This window comes from Polypterus senegalus, chromosome 1 (genome assembly GCF_016835505.1).
Source record: "Polypterus senegalus isolate Bchr_013 chromosome 1, ASM1683550v1, whole genome shotgun sequence".
NCBI classification, from domain to species: domain Eukaryota; kingdom Metazoa; phylum Chordata; class Cladistia; order Polypteriformes; family Polypteridae; genus Polypterus; species Polypterus senegalus.
In genome coordinates, this window is record NC_053154.1 from 245459258 (window position 1) to 245480616 (window position 21359).

At 37.2% G+C, this 21359-nt stretch overlaps 1 protein-coding gene across 1 annotated transcript in view; it reads right to left on the reverse strand.

Annotated features, from left to right (window-relative positions):
- Positions 1-21359, reverse strand: part of arid5b (AT-rich interaction domain 5B) — a 133615-nt gene that overhangs the window by 33971 nt on the left and 78285 nt on the right. The window contains exons 5-8 of the mRNA XM_039771265.1: positions 19232-19353; positions 15658-15859; positions 10364-10416; positions 8657-8754 (exon numbers count right to left, since the gene is read on the reverse strand). Coding sequence (XP_039627199.1) covers positions 8657-8754; positions 10364-10416; positions 15658-15859; positions 19232-19353 — 475 coding nt within the window. The remainder of the gene's footprint in view (positions 1-8656; positions 8755-10363; positions 10417-15657; positions 15860-19231; positions 19354-21359) is intronic.

Genomic DNA, 21359 nt, shown 5'->3' on the forward strand with positions numbered 1-21359 from the left:
TGAAACAGTACAGCTTTATCATTGTACTTCTGTATGATATAGACATATGCATGTATATATAGTGCATGTTTATTTTAATATATACAGATATATAAATAAAGTTTGGGTTACTCTTGGAAATAACCTGCTAAGCTGGGAAAAACACTGCATTTTACAAAAAAAAAAAAAAAATACTGATAACAAAGACAAACAATTGACATCATGACTGATATATCTGTTGGATAAGCCTGAAATTCGACTCCAGTGAAATCAGTCACAGTAGTATATTACAAAATGCCCATGGAGGGACAGGATAGCCAGTTTCCCAGCACTTTTTCTAGGGACATGAGCCTCCAGAGGTTTAGTTTCCTCTGCTCCATAGCCAATGGGCTTTATCTTAATTTACTTTTTGTTACAATGTACTTACTTCACTGTCATCTGGAGCTCTAAGAACCTGAAGACTGCACAAGTATGACAAATATTACTGTCTGTATGCACAAGTGCTTATGTGCATTAAATATGTAGTGCTGAATGGTTTTAGTTTTAGTTTAAACTGATCTCTTTATCAGTCTTTTATTGGGCCTGTTTCAGGGTTGTGGGTTTTTTTTTTTTTTACTGTAATTGTATTTTGTTGGTAAAAGTGGTGGTGCAATGGTGCCTCACAGATACAAGGCGCAGACTTTAAATTCTGGACTGGCCAGTTTCTGTGTCATTTTTTTATGTGTTCTCTTTGGGTCTCACACCCCAAAGGCTAATCTGTGGCTCCCAAATGAGGGAGTGTGAATGTCTACATGAGTTGCGATGTGATGGCACATAGGCTTCGGTTGTGTGGATTAAGCTGGTCAGAAAAGATAGATTATTTAGAATTAAGTAGAAAATGACCTTTGTTTTGTAACTATCCTTAAAACAACCATTTAGTTAAGAGGAATATAAACAGGGGCTCTCCAGCAGATTAGTTAGTGTTCAACAAGGGAAGCTTTCTGTTTAAAATGCTTCCTGAAAATAGTTCTCTTCACAGAGTAAACATTCATTTTACTGTTCCTTTAGAGAAAATGTCTATTGAGTTTACATTAAAATATAAAACCTTGAAAATACAGTGAGAAACAAAGGTAAAAAAAATCAACATCTTCAGAAAGGAAAAGAAGCTTAACCACATGCCTGATTCTGCCGTCTTATCGTAATGTGATCTCAGCTGATGTTTAAACAGAAGATTGTTTTCTTCATGAAAGGAAGATATCTAAATATGAAGCAAACTGTGTAGAGTGCAGTATTCTTACATCAGGAGGCTCATCTTTTGCCTCTGATGAAGGAAACAAGTGATTTCTAAAATAAGTTTCAGTTTAAATGAACTGATAACACAGCTGGAGAGAAAAGAACAGCGTTTACAAAATGAGACACTTGGAAAGAAGTGTGCGGCAGAGAGAGCTGGAAAAATAAAAAAAATGCATACATATAGTACATATGTGTAAAGCAAACCTCTAAAAGGATGTCGGTTGGAGAGGTTTACAAAGCAGTGCCTCAGGCTAGCTGCTAAAAAAAAAAAAAAAAGAAAAAAAGAAAAAAATATATACAACGAAAATGAAAGAGGCCACGAGAAACAAAACCATTAGGCAAGTATAAGAATGTCTCATATTATGTCCCCGTTAGGCCACGGTTCACTAGCTGTGTGAGTGCACACATAAGAGTATGCAAGTGTGTATCTAAATTGTCACTACTTGTCCCACCTGAGAGGCGCGCTTGAAGCTCTCATTGTGCGTGCCTGGTTTTGAAGAGGACAAAATATCCCAAACAGAGAGATGGCAGGTCAGGAATGGTGGACAATCAGTAAGTAGCTTCAGCTGCACAGAGCGTGACAAGATAGAGAAGAGTAATCTCTATTAACTGGCCTGTCTGGTACATAGTGCCTCATAGCCATGAGTGTAAGGGGCAAGAAAGGGGGTACCAACAGGAGTTTTGAATGGGGAATAATAATAATAAGAAGAAGAATTCATTACATATATATTGTACATTTTCTCAGTACTCCAAGTGCAACCACACAGGGAGGACCCAGGATGCAAACCCATGAGGTCCTTATTGCAAGGCAGTAGTGATAAATATGGATAGCTCACTCATATTTTTTGGCAGTTTGACATTTTTAAATGTAACCTTGCATGTCTAATGGTGCTCTTGTTGCTACTTTGTTCATCTATCTATGTATCTATCTAGCGCAAAAGATTATTACTTTGCATCATTATTATCTATGCTTGTACTCTCATTAATTACATATGCTTTCACTTTACATTTCAGATCATTTTATTTCTATTTTATATAGCTAATTTCATATCTATCTACCGAAGAAGTAGACCAGTACAGCTATCTATCTATCTATCTATCTATCTCTATCTATCTATCCGCCCGCCCATCTGTCCATCCATCCATCCGTCTGTCCATCCATCTGCTCATATAGAGTTTTTTCATGACATTAAAATAACAAGTTTATAAAATATGATAAAATTAAAGCAATATAAAGAGATCATAGAAAACTGCTCAGGGACACAATGCAAGTAGCCCAAACAAACAAATCATGGTAGCACTACAGACAATGTAGTCATTAAAAACCTAGTAAACAGAGAGACAGAGACAAAAAGGGCAGAGAGTACTACCCTACAAATCTAAAATCCTCCATTCAAATCCCCTGTCAGTATGGAGTTTACATGGTCTATCCGCATCGCAGTGGGGTTTTCACCGGGCACTTCTGCTTTCTTCCTACCATTCAAAATATTTATGTGTGTTAATTGACAAGTCTATAATAGCTTAGCATGGCTATGTGCATGAAAAGGTACAGCAATGGACTGGCACCTTCTCCAGAACTAGATGCCACCAGAGTAGGCTTTCTGTAGCTTTGTTGCACACATAAACACATAAGTAAACATTCAAATAGCTAATACTTTAGTAATGTCATTTATTGCAGGTATTACCGGAGTTGAATAGGCTGTGAAACAACTAACCACTAAGCGACTGTGCCTCCCTGTATATGTGTATATATTTCTATATGTGTGTGTATATATATATATATATATATATATATATATATATATATATATATATTTTGTGGACTATGGCCAGCAGCTTATCCCGGCCAAGACCCCCAACCCGCCAGATGGAGCTCTCCCTGCAACGTGGAGATGCCCCGAATTCCAGCAGGGCATCATGGACTACGGAGTTTTAATGCACAACCCTGCTGGATAACGTTGGGGCCACCAGGGGACACTGCAGGGAGACACGGGACATTTGTTTTTCATACAGCCTGGAAGTACTTACAGGTCACGAGGACAGAAGAAATAAAGTTCTTCCGGGCTGACAAAGAAAAGAAGAGTTTTGATCTGACCCGGAAGTGATAAGGAGTCACACGGACTGTGGGTGAAGGAACACTTCTGGGTAAGGGACTATAAAAGGACTAAGGGAACTCCCAGACGGCAAGCTGAGCTGGGTGGAAGGGTGGCAACGTGTCTGGGAGTGTTGGAGAGTTTATTGATTGTGTATTGTGCTAATTTAATGAGTATTGTGGAGAGGAGGGTGCTTGTGCACTGTATTTGTCCAAATAAAGAAGATTATTGGACTTTTACCTGGTGTCTGGAGAGTTGTCTGAGGGTTCAAGGGAGCGATAGTGCCCCCTATCTGTTACACTATATATATATATGACAGTTTGGGGGCGCTCTTGACCCCTTGAACCCTCAGACCACTTGTCAGACACCAGGTAAAAGTCCAGAATTATTATTTATTATAATAATAATGTGCACAAAGCACCACTGCTCCACAATTATCTAATAATACCACAATAATTCACAATAATCAATAATCCTCCTCTCTCCCAGACCCGTTACCACCCTGCCACCCAGCTCAGCTCACCCGTCTGGGGTTTCCCATAGTCCTTTATACCCCTTAACCCGGAAGTGTTTCATCCCTCAGTCCATGATTCCCCAGCACTTCCGGGTACGTCGGTCCTTCCATCCCCGTGACTATGACGTACTTACGGGTTGTAGTGAAAACCACTGTCTCTGGGCCTCCCTGCAGCATCTCCTGGTGGTCCCCATCTTATCCAGCATGGTTGTATTGGAAGACTCCAAGTCCCATCAGTCCCTGCTGGAATTTGGGGCCCCTCCATGATGCAGGGATGGCTCCACCTGGTGGCATAGGGGTATTGGCAGGGATGACTGGCCGGCCATATCTCACAATATATATAAATATTTGTGTATATATATATATATATATATATATATATATATATATATATATATATATATATATATAGCATAGCACCGCAGAAAGAGCTACAAGCCGATCACGATTGTGCTATACACGCCTGTCGCCAATGGCTGATGCAAGGGACATTTAAATGCAGGGGACAGTATTACTTAGCCACTGACCTGGCCCCGACTATGCCCGTTTGCTGTGTCTGTGTATATGAGAGTGGTAGCTCCCGCTGCAATAAATAACCCTGCTGTCCCTGTTTCAAGTTGAATAAAGCGGGTATTTTGGGGTGCAAGACAGTGATTCATGCATCACAATATATATAATAAATTAATGTCTTATGATGAATATGCAGATTAAACTGATTAACACTGAAGTAAAGAGTTTAATTCTGGTATATCTTTTTAAAAATGCCTGGCAACTTGTACATTTTTTTAGATACCATACAGATACATAAATAATAAGTGATCTGTGTTGTAACACACATACAAATATGTATGTACTGTAAATGTAAATGTAAATATATATATATATATATATATATATATATATATGTCTTAGGAAAATGAAATTTAAAATAACTAACACTCAAGTAAACAATTTAATTCAGGTATATTTCTTTTTAAATGCCTGGCGGCTTGTAAATTTTTTTTTTTAAATACCACAATTACATAAATAATAAGTGATCTGTGTTATTAGGTAACCAGGTTGCACTCCCAGAGGCTTTGTAAAGAAGATGACCTTTGAACCAATCCCAAACTACACACTAAAACTGTGTTTTTAAAGAATGCCAAACTTTGCCTTTGTCATGACTGGCTTTGAGTCCTAAAATTACCTCATTGTTCCCCCAAGGGCAAAACCCATTACTGTTTGAACAGGAGCTTTAATTATTAAAAGTGTTGAAAAATAGGCAGCTTGTACAGCATTCTTGTACAACATCAGGCATTACACTTTTCATAGGCACATTCTCCTATTGGATTAGGCCAAGCTTGAAAATCACTTCAAACAACGCTTTCAAATAAAAGTGTTTCTAACACTTTGCCAAGTCCCAGGGAACATTTTTTTACATAAAGAATACAAACACATGCCTGAATTTTCCTGGAGAAGAGAGATAAATTGGCCTTCATGGAATGCTACCACTGCTTGAACAATCATGTTGATATTACAATGTACAGTTCATGCACATCAGTGCAACCCTCATCTTCTTCAGAGGCATGGAATAAAAAAACTATTTGTATACTTTAGATGATGAGAGAAAAAGGAGGCAATACAGGAATGGTGCCTATTATTGTTAATTCATTAAAAAAAAACAACTGCATTTTATCTCAGTTAGACTTGTCTAAACTCATCACAGCTATAAATAATGAATCAACTAACCATGCAAATCCACTTTACATTGCCAATTAGCCAACCTATAACTAATAAAAGGCTTCTGGTTGAAAAATATTAGCTTTTCATTAGTGTTAACTGATTTTCAGAGTCAAGCAGTTCACATCGCGCATTGAGATTCAGGGCCAAAGCTACAGGCGCTGTGCTTCAGTCAAATGCTAACAGAGAAGTTTTACAACAAAGCCACAACAGTCTGGAATTTCAGATCCGTGGCATGTTTAGACCAGTCAGGCCAGCTGGAACATACATGAATTAATTTGTTTAAATAATCATTGCTGCTGTTGTTTTTAAGTAACTGACAGTATCTAATGCGCAGAGTCAGCTACTCCTAGAAACAGGCAGTGGAAAAATGACCTAAATAGCCTGCTAAATCACAGCTAAGTAAAGATATCAGGATTAAGGCATACAAAAAGTGTGTAATTTAGCTGCACACACAATGTGACATTAAAATACAGATTACATTCTTCTAAATATCAGTTTTTAAAGAGTTTTGTACTTTCTGGAATAATAAAACACTACATGTTTAAAACATTAGCAAAGCTCCCTCTAGGGAAGATGGAAAATCACAAGAGTTAAATGAGGAGTGGATGTGACTTTATTCTGAGAAACTGTTTCTAGGCTTTCTTCAAACCTTCCATGTATTAGGAATAAAAAAAAAAAAGTTCATTTGACACACCATTGCCTTTGCAGACTGTAAGGAAAATGCAGTTTAGCTTTAGCTAATTAGACATTCCCAGCAAGATCACATATTTGGTTTGATATAAAGTGAATTTTAATTGAGATCTTTTTTTCTTTTTTTTATCATTTCCATGCTGTGTGCAGTTAAGTAAAAGACATCCCACACAAATTATTATTTTATTTTTTTATCAATCACAATATCATCAGAGGGAATCTTTTTTGAAAGGTTTAAGTCACCAGGCATATTCTAAAGCAGAGCATTATTTACAGTGCAGATAAAATGCTTTTGTTGGGGGGGGTGCAAATCATGTTGAAGTTATCTACTTTCTGGAACAAAGTGTTCACAAGATACTTTTCATGAGTAACTATATACAGTATATATATATATAAAATTATGTCTCATTGTTTCCCAACTTAATTATCTCCTGTACCAGTCCTCTATTTCAGGCACAGTATGAAGCAAAAAAGAAATGAATACATAACAGAGTCTATTTAAGGTTGACTCATTGCAACCGATGACCTCCTTTTCAATAGCAGAGTACAGATTAGTTAGTAATAAAAAGCATTAAGCAATCTCAACTGTTAGGCAGCACAAAGAGTAGGAAACTACAATTGGGCCTCTTGTGCATGATAAAGGCTGTTCACTGTTCCTGATAAATTTTGTGTTGTTACGTCAATATTACCAGTGAATTTCTTTAAAGTATTCATTTCTTTTACTTTCATCATCTGTTGAAAAACATCTATGGCTTTGGCTATCCTTCACTGTCTTCAGTTCTAAAACTGTAATATTTAGCTGTGAATCATAGCTGCCTGTAGACATCAAAGACACATTCATCTCTGACTGACTATAAGTGACTACTTCTGCATCCTTGCTAGAATGGTGCTCAAGATGACTTAACGCCACATGTAATGTTGCATTTAACCAGAATTGTCTGTACATGGAGCATGTGCACATTATGGGGGATAATGTACAGCCAATGACTGGGTACTGTCCTAAGAGAAGGTGGGAAATTGACTGGGGCACAGGTATTGCCCAAGGGAAGAAACGTTCTTGAGGGAATGTTATAGGTCATGAAACCGTCTTGTTCATGAAGACATTTCATCTGTGGGAGGATATTTTTCCTTGAGGTGTGTTATCACTAGAAGGGAAGACCACAATAAACAGTACTTCTGAGGATATTTTTTTTGAGGGAAGAATATTGCTATGATAATGGACATTGTTTTATTGTACTGTAATTCAAAGTGAGATCTGAGCAATCTTTCTATCATATTGTGGATTTGTTCATGTATTATTAGATAGTAAAATTCTGATTAATTCTGAGAATTTACGATACACAGAATTAACAATACAGTAACACAAAATGCTAACGATAGGAGCCTGAATCATTTATTTAAAAGTGAGAAAAGGCTTGTGAGGTTCAATCGAAAGTAACCAGTGAGACATACTTAAAACGTTAAGCAATAAATTCGCCAATGCAACTTAAACCAAAAACAGTAAGTAGAAACTGTTCATTTTTTAAACAGGCAAAAAATGAAAAACTAAAATAAAACCTGATCACATAGAATAGCTAACCTTTTTGAGCCAATGAGATGCAATCACTAAACAATCCACATCTCAGTGTTTGAAAGATAGCTGCCATGATACACTCATGCAGTGAATGCACTTTTAACAATGTGTGGTGTTGTAACAACAGAAATGCCAAATGGTGCAAGAGACCCCTTCAAAATATTAAACATAAACCAAAAATAAAACAGTAAAATCACTTAATTCCTTAGGTAAAAGTTGTGATTTACTTCAGCATTATATATATCCTTTTGCCGAGGATGTAGCAACAACCCCGTACAACATCTGTAAGGTTTATACTATATTCCACAATTACAATTTCAGAAAGTCAATGCTACAGTGAACTGTTTTGTATTCCCCTCTTGTTGGCTCAAGCAGTAAAAACACCTTACACAAGTCCACATTTAAAAAGTCAGAGGATTAGTTCTGGAACATCCATAAGCCGGCTATTTGCAGAAAATCTCTTTTTCACTTTCTTTTGTTTATTTAACAGTCCATTATTTTATGCAACGGGATCTAATGAGTTTTTAATGATTCAGATTGTGATTTCACAAGCTGTCAGCCAAGCATGGAAGTGAATACATAACAATCTGCTCGTATAGCACTGGGTGAATCACTAATTCAATGGAGAGACCGAATTCTTGCAGCATTTACCTAGACTTATCTGAAGACCTGCCCTAGTAGATGTGGACATCCCTCTGAAGCAAACTCTTGCTATTCCACACAGCAATAGAAATGCAGTGAAATCAGTCTTTAAAGCAGAAGGTGTGCACCATTGCGACCAAAAAAAACCAAACAAACAACAGCAGGACTCACCGTTCATAGTGCCTTCTTGTGCATGTAGCTGCACTGGTGCTCCCTGGATTCCCCCCCAGTTCATCATACACATTTTTCCACTGTCGGCGAGCAGTTATCTGTTGCAAAGATGAGAAGGCAGCGTTGGAGATATCATGGCAATATTGAAAAAACTGTTAAACATAATGGAGATATCTACAGTTGACTAAAACAAGCATTACTGAGCACCACGTACACTCATAAAAATAAACGTGCCATAGTGTTTTTACAGAGTGATACGATAGGGGAACCATTTTTGGTTCTCAAAAGACCCATCTATCTATTTGATGGCTCAGGGAAGAATCTTTTTTGCTTACTTAGATCCATAACAGGCTCCATAAATACAATAAATAACCATGAATAGATGATAACACATTTGTGAAACACCAATGGTTCGTGATTTTAAAAGGATTCTTCCTTGGTCAGAAAGGTGTTCCAGGAATCCCACCTACCATCTCAACTGGGAAAGCGTAACGCTTAAATATGTGTGTTAAGACACAATTCAAGATAATAGAAACAATGTTAGCCCAGAGATTAAATAAGCATTGCTTCCAGTTTCCATATTTAGTATATGATGTCCTTTTCTTTGTAAAATGAATGTTCTTTCAAAATATAAATGTTTAACTTCGCTAAACTCAAACGCACTGCCTCACTGGTCTTGGGACATATTATGCTGCTTCACTTTATATATTTTGAGGTTAGAGCTGCCATTCATTAGAATACTGGGTTGATCTACCCAAGTTGTACAGAAAACTCTAATTGTATCCAAAACTGTTTCGTTAGTAGTTTGCAGTCATGCAAAGGTTTGGTTTAAAGCTCAGCTCTGTTTTAAGGAAAACTTCAACTACAACTGATACATTTACCATTTGATTTGAAGTGACATTGCCAATGATGTATTTTTCTCCAGATTTTTAATCTATTTTTGTTTCTGCTTTTTCCATCATGGCTTCAAAGTTGGAAACAATGATGCAGCAAGCACCTCAGCTTGAAAACACAAGCTCACAAATAAAATGCTCATGCAAAAAAAGAAGATCTCCAGTAGTTTTTCAAGCTCAATAATCTTAATTTTGAACTAATACTCAATCGGGTGGTAAATTTAGGCCTCTCTTCCTTAGTGCTCTGAGATTTGCCAACATATTACATTTGGCAAAGTATACTAGGCCTAATACACATCTCCTGTGTATTCCTTCTGATGTGGTAACTGAAAAAAAATGTCCAAGTGGTACAATCACATAAAGTATATATTAGGATCAGCTTTGCTAACTTTTAGGGTGGGGCTCCTAGAATGCATTGTGATAGCTCCTACATCTTCCTTCTATAAGATGATGCCAGTTTGACTGGAGAATTATCTGTGCCACCCAATCCAATATGCCAATGGCTACAAATGTAACATTTCTAATTTATTAAGAAATGTACCAGTTACACTGCCAAATTGACATTTCTTTATTATAGCACTGCTTTGCTGTAAAGTAATAGTCTCAACAGAGGAAAATATTACAGTCCCCGCCAACTTCCTCATCTGAAAAAGTTACACATGTTTTCCACTTGCAGGATTATAGTATTAGTATGGTGCAAATCTGATTCGAGAGGCTACTTGCAAATCTAGACTAATTTGTGAATGATTATTTATTTAAAGAAAAAAAACAGCAGTCAGTAATATGGAATGCACAAAAAAAGGGGGCTACTTACCAATTCATAACCTCCCAGTTTCTGAGCAGCTTGAAACATAGTCCAAAGGTTTACTGTTAGAAGGACAATAAGTATTTAAGTCAACACTACCCTAAACAAAAAGAAATCAAAAATCCACACAAATAAGGTGCTAACAACTTTCCCAGGGTGCCAGTTTCTGGATTTTTTTCTTTCTAAGCACTAGTGATCTATGCATTTTGATTTACACTTATTATACACAAATAGAAGGCACCATTTCACAGCAGTATCAAAATTACTTTGTTTGGCTCATTATGCCAGGTAGTTAAAAAATGGGTAAGTGAATTGTTATAAAACCTATACAGGGGAAAGTGTTTTTGTCTGAGCAGTATATCCTTGTCATTAGGATGGATCATCCATTTGTACAATTTTTATTGGAAATGATACTAATAAAAGGTTTTCCCATCTTGGGTATTATTCAATTCACTGCCTCTCCAGTTACTATAGAATTAATTACTTAAATGAAGCTAGGAGTGATGATTAGGATGATGGAGGCTTACTATAAACAAACTAGCAGCCATCCAGAAAATGCATCAAGATTAAAAGATTGATTGTTCAGAAAATAGCCAGAGAAATATTTATTGCAATAAACACATTAAAAATCAAAACACTTGATTCATCCATCCATCCATTTATTAGCTCTGCTTGATCCAGTTTTAGGGTCAGGGGGAGCCAAAGCCATTCCTGGCAACATCAAGAGCAAGGCAAGATCCAACTCTGGACATAGTGTCCACACTTGTTCATATGGGGGCAATTGTAGACTTGGCAATTAGCCTAACATATCTTTTCAAAACTGCAGAATAACCTCACTCAGATAAAACAAATATATACAAATTCCACACATATAATAATCAAACTAAGAAGTTCTTAGCTGTGCCACATAGAGTATTAATCTATTGAAATAAGCCATTCCTAAATGAGTCCTAGTATGAAAGGTAATGATGTGTCGATATTCCTTGGTATTGAAACACTGCTCTGCTCCCATCAGTGGACCAAGTTTATACAATGAACGTATACTAAACCAACACCAGACACGATAGGCCAATGCACTTAACGTGAGCTGGAATTCATCAAATGTTTACTTCGCTTTAACACTGACAGTGTCTGTAAGTCTTAGGTCACACTATGACCAATCTCCTTTAGGTCACTGGCTGCCATATGCCATCAATATGCCAATTTAATCAGATGCATTCTTGCTCCAAGTTGAAGACCCATGGTCTCAAGGTGCCCAACTGCTTTACTGACACACTCAACAGTTAATAATGTGGTATCCTAATAAGAGGCTAATCAGTGTATTTCAACTCTGGATTCTTCTTTCCTTGTATCATTTTGTGAATCATCAATAGTGGGAATTTAAGATTACACAATCATGTTCCTTTTAAAGAAAAACACACTATTTCCTTATCTGCTTGCATTATTGATTTTTGTGTGAACCAAAGGTCTTGGAATGGAATTTTTCAGCTAGTTACATTATCTAGCCAGTCATACATTATAGAAAGGTTTTAGTCACATCTAAACTTGCCCTGAAAAGTTAATATATTTAGGACATTTTGTGTAACAATGTCACTATTTGCTTTAGAGATACTCGCAAGTTCCAACTGGGCATTATTTAAAAAGTGAATCCAATAAGTAAAGATTTCTTGATGGCAATTTTACTAATGGCTGTCAGAAATGAATGCCTATTTTTGATACACTCTGAAAAGAACTATTTAAAAGCAAACATTTTGATTGTAAAGTCTGTAGCCAGAAAATGCAGCATACACACTTGAGTTCTGCTGCATACTGAAAAGTATTCTTAGCTATTATTAGTAAACCTTTGGTCTGCCCAAAATGATTAGCAAGCATTATAAACAAACAGATTCCATTACAATGAGTATTGCAAACTCTTTCCTATTTGTCAGTAGGTTTAGTGTTTTATAACAGAGATTTTGAAACTTAATTCTGGGGAATCACAGTGGTTTCGGAATTTTTTTCCAGCTGACTTCTTAATCAGAGGTTAATTTTAAATAAACTGCTTTTTTAATTTGTGAGGCTGGAGTTATTTTTGTAATATTGAATAAAACAATGTGTTACACATGTTTTTAGATCAGTTTAACACCTAATTTGTTAAGAATGTCTTATTCTGCATATGTTAGAAGGGTTGAGAAAATATATCTTGTGAAATACAATGCAGTTAGTAGAATAGATTACAAAATTAACACAATTAATGCTCTTTTTAACACACTGCAAAGTATTTATAAATCTTCAGTCAAAAATATCTGCAGACAAAGCAAGAACATTGTATGTCACTGAATGCAAGGAATCTGATAAAGATGTCCATTGAGATGAGGGCTTGCAGCCAACAGGGTGTGACAAAACAGCATTTCAATAATTTTGTTTCTCTATACCTGTCGTTAAAATGATTTTTTGGGGATTACACAGCTTGGCTAATTATTTCCTTGCTAAACCAACTGTTTCTGCATGAAGGCAGTGAGAAGGTACAGTCTATCCAGGTAAGAACCATTATCTGAATGGAATACCAGTCCACTTCAAGACAGTCACTCAAAGACATCCATTTTGACAGTCCTCATTTTATGATAAGTATTTAAACTGTGAATTAGGCCAAGGGAAAACTCCATTTGGAGAAATAAAACCTGTATATGTGAACATATCCCAAATATATGATATATACAGTTTATGATATATATATATATATATATATATGCATTATACTGTATATGACTCACTTTTCAGTTTATTGTCATAGGGCTCTCGAACCATACCCAGATGAATTAGTTGGGGGTCTAGCAAATCAAGAAGCACACACAATTACGGTCACACTACTATTCTCATCAGGGCTAGTTAGTAATGCAAAGCTAAGGAATGGTGTAGGAGTAATGTAAACTGTTGGAGAATCTACAACATCTATGCTTGAGGCTGTTCAGCCGTAACTGAACCACCCCTAAGTGGTAAAATTGCTTGTTGTGTTGCCAAGCCATCTAATAAGTGGGGTTATTAAAAAACACAGACCTTTCCTAAATATGCACATTATATATGGTTGTAGGGGACAGAAACTATTCCAGCATCATCAGGTGTAAGACAGAATAAAACCCTGAATGGAGCACTAGTTCATCCCAAGACGTACTCATTTATAGAGAAATTCAGTGTCAATGTTGGGTGCAAACAATCTATTATACACATCTTTGGGGTTTTTAATCAGAAATAAATTTCAACTTTCAACAAAAATCTTAACATTGTTAGAAGTATTACTGTGCAGTTTCAGCTCCCACTACCTGATTTGACTTGAACCTATGGTGTGATGCACACTGGACATCTGCCATTTACCATTTATTTGCCCATTTCCTTGTTAATGCCTTGCTATTATTCAATCCATTTCAACTCTTGCTCTTTTCTTTCAACAGCCTGGCCAAATGTCCACAGGCACCAACATCCCTGCCTCGACTCTGAAGATCCTACACCAGACTCAAACTCATTTATTTTCTTAACCATTTTGGGGTCACAGGCTGGAGCTGAATCTGGCCATATTGGGCATAAAGCAGGAACGAGTACTTTATACATTGCAAGTCCACGCACTTATGCTAAAAATCAAAAAACAAACTAAATGAATGTCTTTGGACTGCAGAAAGAAGCCATTTCTTTAATATAAAAAGGCTGTTTAAACAGAAGGCAGCATGCTGTGAACAGGTACATTAATAAATGACAGTGTTACAGCAGTCTTCTACAGGACACATTCTTATTAGGGGTCGCATCTGTTTTTCAGAAATTAGTTACTTTTAAATGATAATTTAGACAAAGAAAGCGTTTAACAAGAAGTTCATGGAGATGGTTTCTTTGAATTGAGTGGTCGGGAATATAAAGCAGTTTTAGCAGATTTATTAGAAAATCAAAGCACCCTGCTAGATCATTCCAAAAATCAATCCAGTGTTCAGAACCTGTTTTCTAAGAAGAAGAAGAAGAGGAGGTATATATAAGTCAGCTATAGATTTAAAAACTAGAGTAAATATGGTCACTGCCACCAAGAATGAGTTCAAAGAAGGTGGCCAGAAGCCATGTTTCAGTGAGCACCTCACACAGACGGCTATGTTTCCTTACCCCCTTAGCACCCTTAAATAACAGAGTGGCCTCCCTCTTCACTCTCATTTCCTACTTGCACTTTCAGGTTTTACTTTTGAACTTGTATCTGTCTTTAATGAAATTTGAATTTGAATATTTAAAAAACATGTGGCATGAGTGATTAGCACTACTGCCTCACAGCTCTGGAGTCCCTGGGTTCAAATGCCAGCCCCACTCATTTATTCCTCTATTCCCACATCACAAAATGACACGTTTTAGATGCAGTGGTCTCACGTGAACGAGTGTGGGTGTGTGCAGGAGAGCGCCTTCTGATGGACTGCCAGCCTGCACACCTGTCCAGGGTTGAAACCAGCCATGGTCTTAATAACGTCAGCTAAGTATGAATTGAAGGAATAGACACGATATTTAAATGACAACTGGAACTTATCAGGGCAAATTGTGCTTACAGGTACGCTTTACAGGGCTTGAATGAAAATCTGGGACATCCGAGTGATTATATGAATAGACATTTGGACCCCATCCAGAAACATGGAAAGATGTGGAAGGAAATCCTGCTTTAATTAAGAAGACACATTAACAAGTGATAGGTTGTCAAATCAAAACCCCAAGCCTTTATATACATGCTCTCATTATACAGATGTGATTAGGTTAGTCCTGCTTTATATGGCATCTTTGACCAGCCATTAAACTCACCCAAAAAGGGGGGGAAGGGGGCGCAGAGAGGGTATAGTGGCTCTGGAGCTGAATAAGCTGCATAATCTTGATAATTAAGAGGCTAAAAAAATAGCAAGACCATAATGCGTTCCTCGCTTTTAATTACACCGCATTATTCACCGCAGAATCATCAGCTTAATGGCAATTCATTACACGACAGATAATGTTGTTGTGAAGCCCATTTTAGCTTCTTGGCAAAAGTGCTCAATTTGTCTTATTTTACCGACTCTATGACATGAACAATTACCTGGTGTATGTGTGTGTTTTTCTAACTTGATACGGCCAGACAGGAATCACAGTTAATAACAAAAAGCACTTCACTAAGACCTTGCGTAGTCTGGGGTTGGGTCTGCCTGTTCTCCATGGGATAGTGCCATTGCTTCTCTGACTCCCCTGCAATCTTACACTGGATAAGCAGGTTAAGTGTTTGAATAGATGGATCAGATATTTTTTGATAACAGAAATAACATATAATTTCTTGTACTTACTTTGCTTGAAACCAAGGTAAGGTATCCTTTCAATCGGAGTTTTTCGTTCTTTCATGTATTTGTACAGAGCAACAAGGAACACCTGCTCATCGGCTCTGCACTCCTCACCTGCCCCCATTTTACGGTTTTCTTCTGCCAACGTTTTTTTACAGTTGCCGTTGCTTTTTGGTTTGGCCACAATAGGCTTTTGCTCCGTTTTTACCTGAATTTAAAAAGGCATCAAGAAATAAACTGGGTAAGTATAGGCAGTTGATCAGCTGATTATTTAGATCTCAACCCATCTTAGATAGGTAGTACAGTTAGTAATTTTAATGATAAGGAAAAATAAACTTTGTTAACTTGTCCATGTCTTGGTTATGTGTTTCAAATGCAGATTTTAATACTTATTTGCTTCACTGTAAAATAATAATAAACACATTTACATCACATGATGTCTAAAATCAACACCCAATGGCAAAGGGACAGATTTAATATGCAAGCTGCGTTTTGCTTTTAACTTTCAAACCTTGATATTCAGAGGTTGAACGTGACACTTCAACAACTAAAATAAATATAAAAATGTCAGACATAAAATGCATTCGCCTACATGCAGGACATTTGTCCATATTTTTAGTTTTTTTTTACCTACTATGTTTATCCATTGAATCTTTTTATTGTTGCGTGGCACCACCACTGAGTGACGCTTTTCTTTAGTAATCTTAGCTTAGTACGAAGGTCCTACCCAAAAGCAAAAATTTCATTGACTGATCTCTTATCCTGCCACTAAAATAATCATTTCCTGAGACTTGGAAAATAGATAATGCAGACATACAGTGGTGTGAAAAACTATTTGCCCCCTTCCTGATTTCTTATTCTTTTGCATGTTTGTCACACAAAATGTTTCTGATCATCAAACACATTTAACCATTAGTCAAATATAACACAAGTAAACACAAAATGCAGTTTTTAAATGATGGTTTTTATTATTTAGGGAGAAAAAACAATCCAAACCTACATGGCCCTGTGTGAAAAAGTAATTGCCCCTTGTTAAAAATAACCTAACTGTGGTGTATCACACCTGAGTTCAATTTCCGTAGCCACCCCAGGCCTGATTACTGGCACACCTGTTTCAATCAAAAAATCACTTAAATAGGAGCTGCCTGACACAGAGAAGTAGACCAAAAGCACCTCAAAAGCTAGACATCAGGCCAAGATCCAAAGAAATTCAGGAACAAATGAGAACAGAAGTAATTGAGATCTATCAGTTTGGTAAAGGTTATAAAGCCATTTCTAAAGCTTTGGGACTCCAGCAAACCACAGTGAGAGCCATTATCCACAAATGGCAAAAACATGGAACAGTGGTGAACCTTCCCAGGAGTGGCGGCCGACCAAAATTACCCCAAGAGCACAGAGACGACTCATCCGAGAGGTCACAAAAGACCCCAGGACAACGTCTAAAGAACTGCAGGCCTCACTTGCCTCAATTAAGGTCAGTGTTCACGACTCCACCATAAGAAAGAGACTGGGCAAAAACGGCCTGCATGGCAGATTTCAAGGCGCAAACCACTGTTAAGCAAAAGAACATTAGGGCTCGTCTCAATTTTGCTAAGAAACATCTCAATGATTGCCAAGACTTTTGGGAAAATACCTTGTGGACTGATGAGACAAAAGTTGAACTTTTGGAAGGCAAATGTCCGTTACATCTGGCGTAAAAGGAACACAGCATTTCAGAAAAAGAACATCATACCAACAGTAAAATATGGTGGTGGTAGTGTGATGGTCTGGGGTTGTTTTGCTGCTTCAGGACCTGGAAGGCTTGCTGTGATAGATGGAACCATGAATTCTACTGTCTACCAAAAAATCCTGAAGGAGAATGTCCGGCCATCTGTTCGTCAACTCAAGCTGAAGCGATCTTGGGTGCTGCAACAGGACAATGACCCAAAACACACCAGCAAATCCACCTCTGAATGGCTGAAGAAAAACAAAATGAAGACTTTGGAGTGGCCTAGTCAGTCCTGACCTGAATCCAATTGAGATGCTATGGCATGACCTTAAAAAGGCGGTTTATGCTAGAAAACCCTCAAATAAAGCTGAATTACAACAATTCTGCAAAGATGAGTGGGCCAAAATTCCTCCAGGCTGTAAAGACTCATTGCAAGTTATCAAAGCGCTTGATTGCAGTTATTGCTGCTAAGGGTGGCCCAACCAGTTATTAGGTTCAGGGGGCAATTACTTTTTAACACAGGGCCATGTAGGTTTGGATTTTTTCTCCTAAATAATAAAACCATCATTTAAAAACTGCATTTTGTGTTTACTTGTGTTATATTTGACTAATGGTTAAATGTGTTTGATGATCAGAAACATTTTGTGTGACAATCATGCAAAAGAATAAGAAATCAGGAAGGGGGCAAATAGTTTTTCACACCACTGTATAATCACATACAACAGTAAGCGTTCCACTACTTGCAGTCACCTATTTTAATGAAATATATTATATTCCACCTCTTAATTTTTTTTTCTTTTGTATTCTTTGGCCACAACTTGACCAAAGAAACAAAGTTAAGAGCAAAGTACAGCCTGCTGTGTCTCAGTCACTCAAAACATAATGATGCAAACCACTCTGCCTGAAGTCAGTTAAGAGCTGATCAACATGACAGCGGCCTGGAAGAAGAATAGAAGAACAAATCTTGTGCTGAACATGTAAACATTGACAGAGTACACCCCAATGTAAGCCATTAGCCTTGTGTGGAAGATAAGATGATTTTTCTACTGAAGCTGATCAGATGATATACAGGATGGCTTCTTTTGCTTTTTAATCGCAGGTTGCAGTTTGTCTTTAGATGCAGGGATAGGCTTGTATGATGCAAGAGATAACAGATGAGAGTATATCCAGAAGTTCAATTAATAGAATGCTGTCCCAAAGGAAAGAAGAAATGCAAATATTGTGGATCACACAAACAGAGGAGAATCTTATCTGTTTGATGTTTTGTGTTTATCAGTCCATGACAGAGTTGGAAAAGGAAAGTAAAAGCGTAGAAATTTCAACTTAACTCGCCATACCTATAAAGCCTTCATACATGTACCAGAAAGTTCATGATACGTTGAAAAAGTGAAACTGTGCTGAAAAGTCTTCGTGAAGTGCTGTACAGGAATTTGCCACCCTCTGCAATGCCTAGTCTTGTAATCAGACATCCTCAAGGTAACGAGATCCAATAACTTCAGTTTTTTTTTTTTTGACCAAACAAGTGGTGATCTACATTCCCAAATGAAAAAATGTCAAAAGAAAGCAATGGATGTCTCCTGAAAACAGATCCTTGCTTGAGTTTTGTGACAATGTCATTTGTAAGGGAGTATGAAAACCAGAGCTGATCTGTTAGGAAGCAACGTATACAACATTTTATGATATCTCCTCTAACCCCACAGTTAACTGTACAATGACAGCTTCTGATTGTGTTTTCACAAAGGTTGTCCTTCACATCTAAAAGGCATTTCCAGTAAAAAAAAAAAAATAATAAGCTCATGTACTCAGCATTCAAACCACTTTCAACTAATAATATCATTACCCAAACTATCAGTCTGTGGTAAATTTAAATACCTTGGCAAAGGCTTTTCCTTCTGAACTGCTGCTGACCTCTTTTACACCATTTTGGGTTTGTGAATCACGTCGCTGGGAAATGGAAAGCTTCTTCTTTCGTGGTCGGCCTTTAAGGTTCGGGGCTGCAAATGAAGATACCAAGAGTTAAGTGCAAAGTACAGCTTGTGGAGTGTCTCAGTCATTCAAAAACATAATGATGCAAACAACTTCACTTGAAGTCAATTAAGAGCTCATCAATGTGACACTGGCCTGGAAGCAGAAAAGAAGAACAAATCTTAGGCTGAACATAGAAACATTGATAGAGTGCATCCCAATGTAAGCCATTAGCCTTGTGTGGAAGATAGGATACTCTGCTGACAGTTTTCTGTTGAAACAGATTAGATGTTGCTGATAAGGCACTGGAAATGTATCACAAATGGTTACATTTTCAGAAGGCCTTTCCTTTAACATGTGCTGACTAAGAAAACTTAATTAAATACAGCTTCTGCGAGATTACAACACCTTATCGCACACAAGTTACAGCCTTACTAACTGCAGAATGATTTTTTCTAAGTGAAGCTGATAACATCTTGAACTTCCTTCTATAGTTTATAATATAACACTGCAAGCATAATACCAGCTACCAAAAACAACACAAAAGGCATCCTTTTTGAAACCCTCAATCAACAAGTGATCTGAAGTGTGTTAAGACCCTTTTGTCTAAATGAACAAATACCAAATGCCTACCCCCCTCAAATTATCACAAGAAGAAATTTAGTGTCCAAGTTGTTCTGCAACTTAGTTTTCGCCTATTGATCACACAGTACACACACAACAGAAATTCATCCCTCCTTTATTTTTTAAATCCACTTTGTTCATTACATGGTAGCAGAAGAGCAGACGCAGAAGATAACTCTGAATAGGACTCCAGCCTCCCACAGGGCACACACAAACGCACATATTGATCAATTTAAGTTAATAACTTTGTCAAATTAAATTAAGAACATTCAGTTCATCAAGCTCATTTAGTCAGACTACTTGAATATTTAGAGACCCCAAAAAACATCTGGATGCTAAATGACAGTGGAATTACTAGAGAAAACTAACACAACAAGAGTAAAACTACCTAACTACATTCTGACTGTGGCCAGACTGGCCATCCATCCTTCCATTTTCTGGATAAGCTTTTTCTCAGTAAATGTTGCAAAGTGCCATATACAGTACTATCCGAATAACATTCGATACAAGGCGGAAAAACAACCCTGAATAGGACCCAAGGCCTTGACGTGGCACCCTCACTCACACACCTACACTAACACTCTTTCATGCTGGCCAATTTAGAGATAAGGTAGGTGGAAAAGTGGAGCTCCTTAAGAAAACATGGTAAGAACATGCAAACTTTATACTGACAAGAAAATGGATAAGCAGTTAAAATAGTGTAAAAGCATTTAGGCCACAACAACAAAACTGTCATTTTTACCTAGAAAACAAAGACTGAGTGTTAAGCATGTGATAATGAATGTCTTTGGTTACTTATTTGGCATTGTAAAGATGTATGTGGGGGCCAATAAACAAAACATTGCAAAATGTAAATGTTTAAAATACAGCACTGCTACAATCACTAGAATTTTAAATTGCATTCTTTTAATGCAGTTCTGTGGATCATTCGTGCTTAATTCTACTGGCACAACAGACGCTCTTGCCTTCTGCTTTAGATAAATCCCATGTGTCACATCTGAAATGCTCATAATGTCTGAGAAAATATCTGTTTGCTGTTACTGAACCAAGTGCTTTGATTTAAGATTTATGCTGTTTCATTTCTGCCCGTTTATATTGCTATTGAAATTAAAGCTCGTAATTTAAATAAATATTATTGTGGCAAAACACTTTTCATGTGGCCGTTAGCTAAGAGCAACCTCAAGTTCCCTTTTATTGATTGGAACTTAATCAATAGATACAGATGTGTTGCATTCATCAGTGTAAAGCTCCAGTCAAACAGCTGCCACATAGCCATATAGAAAAATGGGCTACTTTGATTTCTGAACTGAGCACTCTGGAGTCTTAGGAGAGTAATGTTTGCCATCATCTACAAGGTATGTGTCCATCCATTAAAGCATTTTTTGAATGTGCATTTTCCATTACAGGGTCA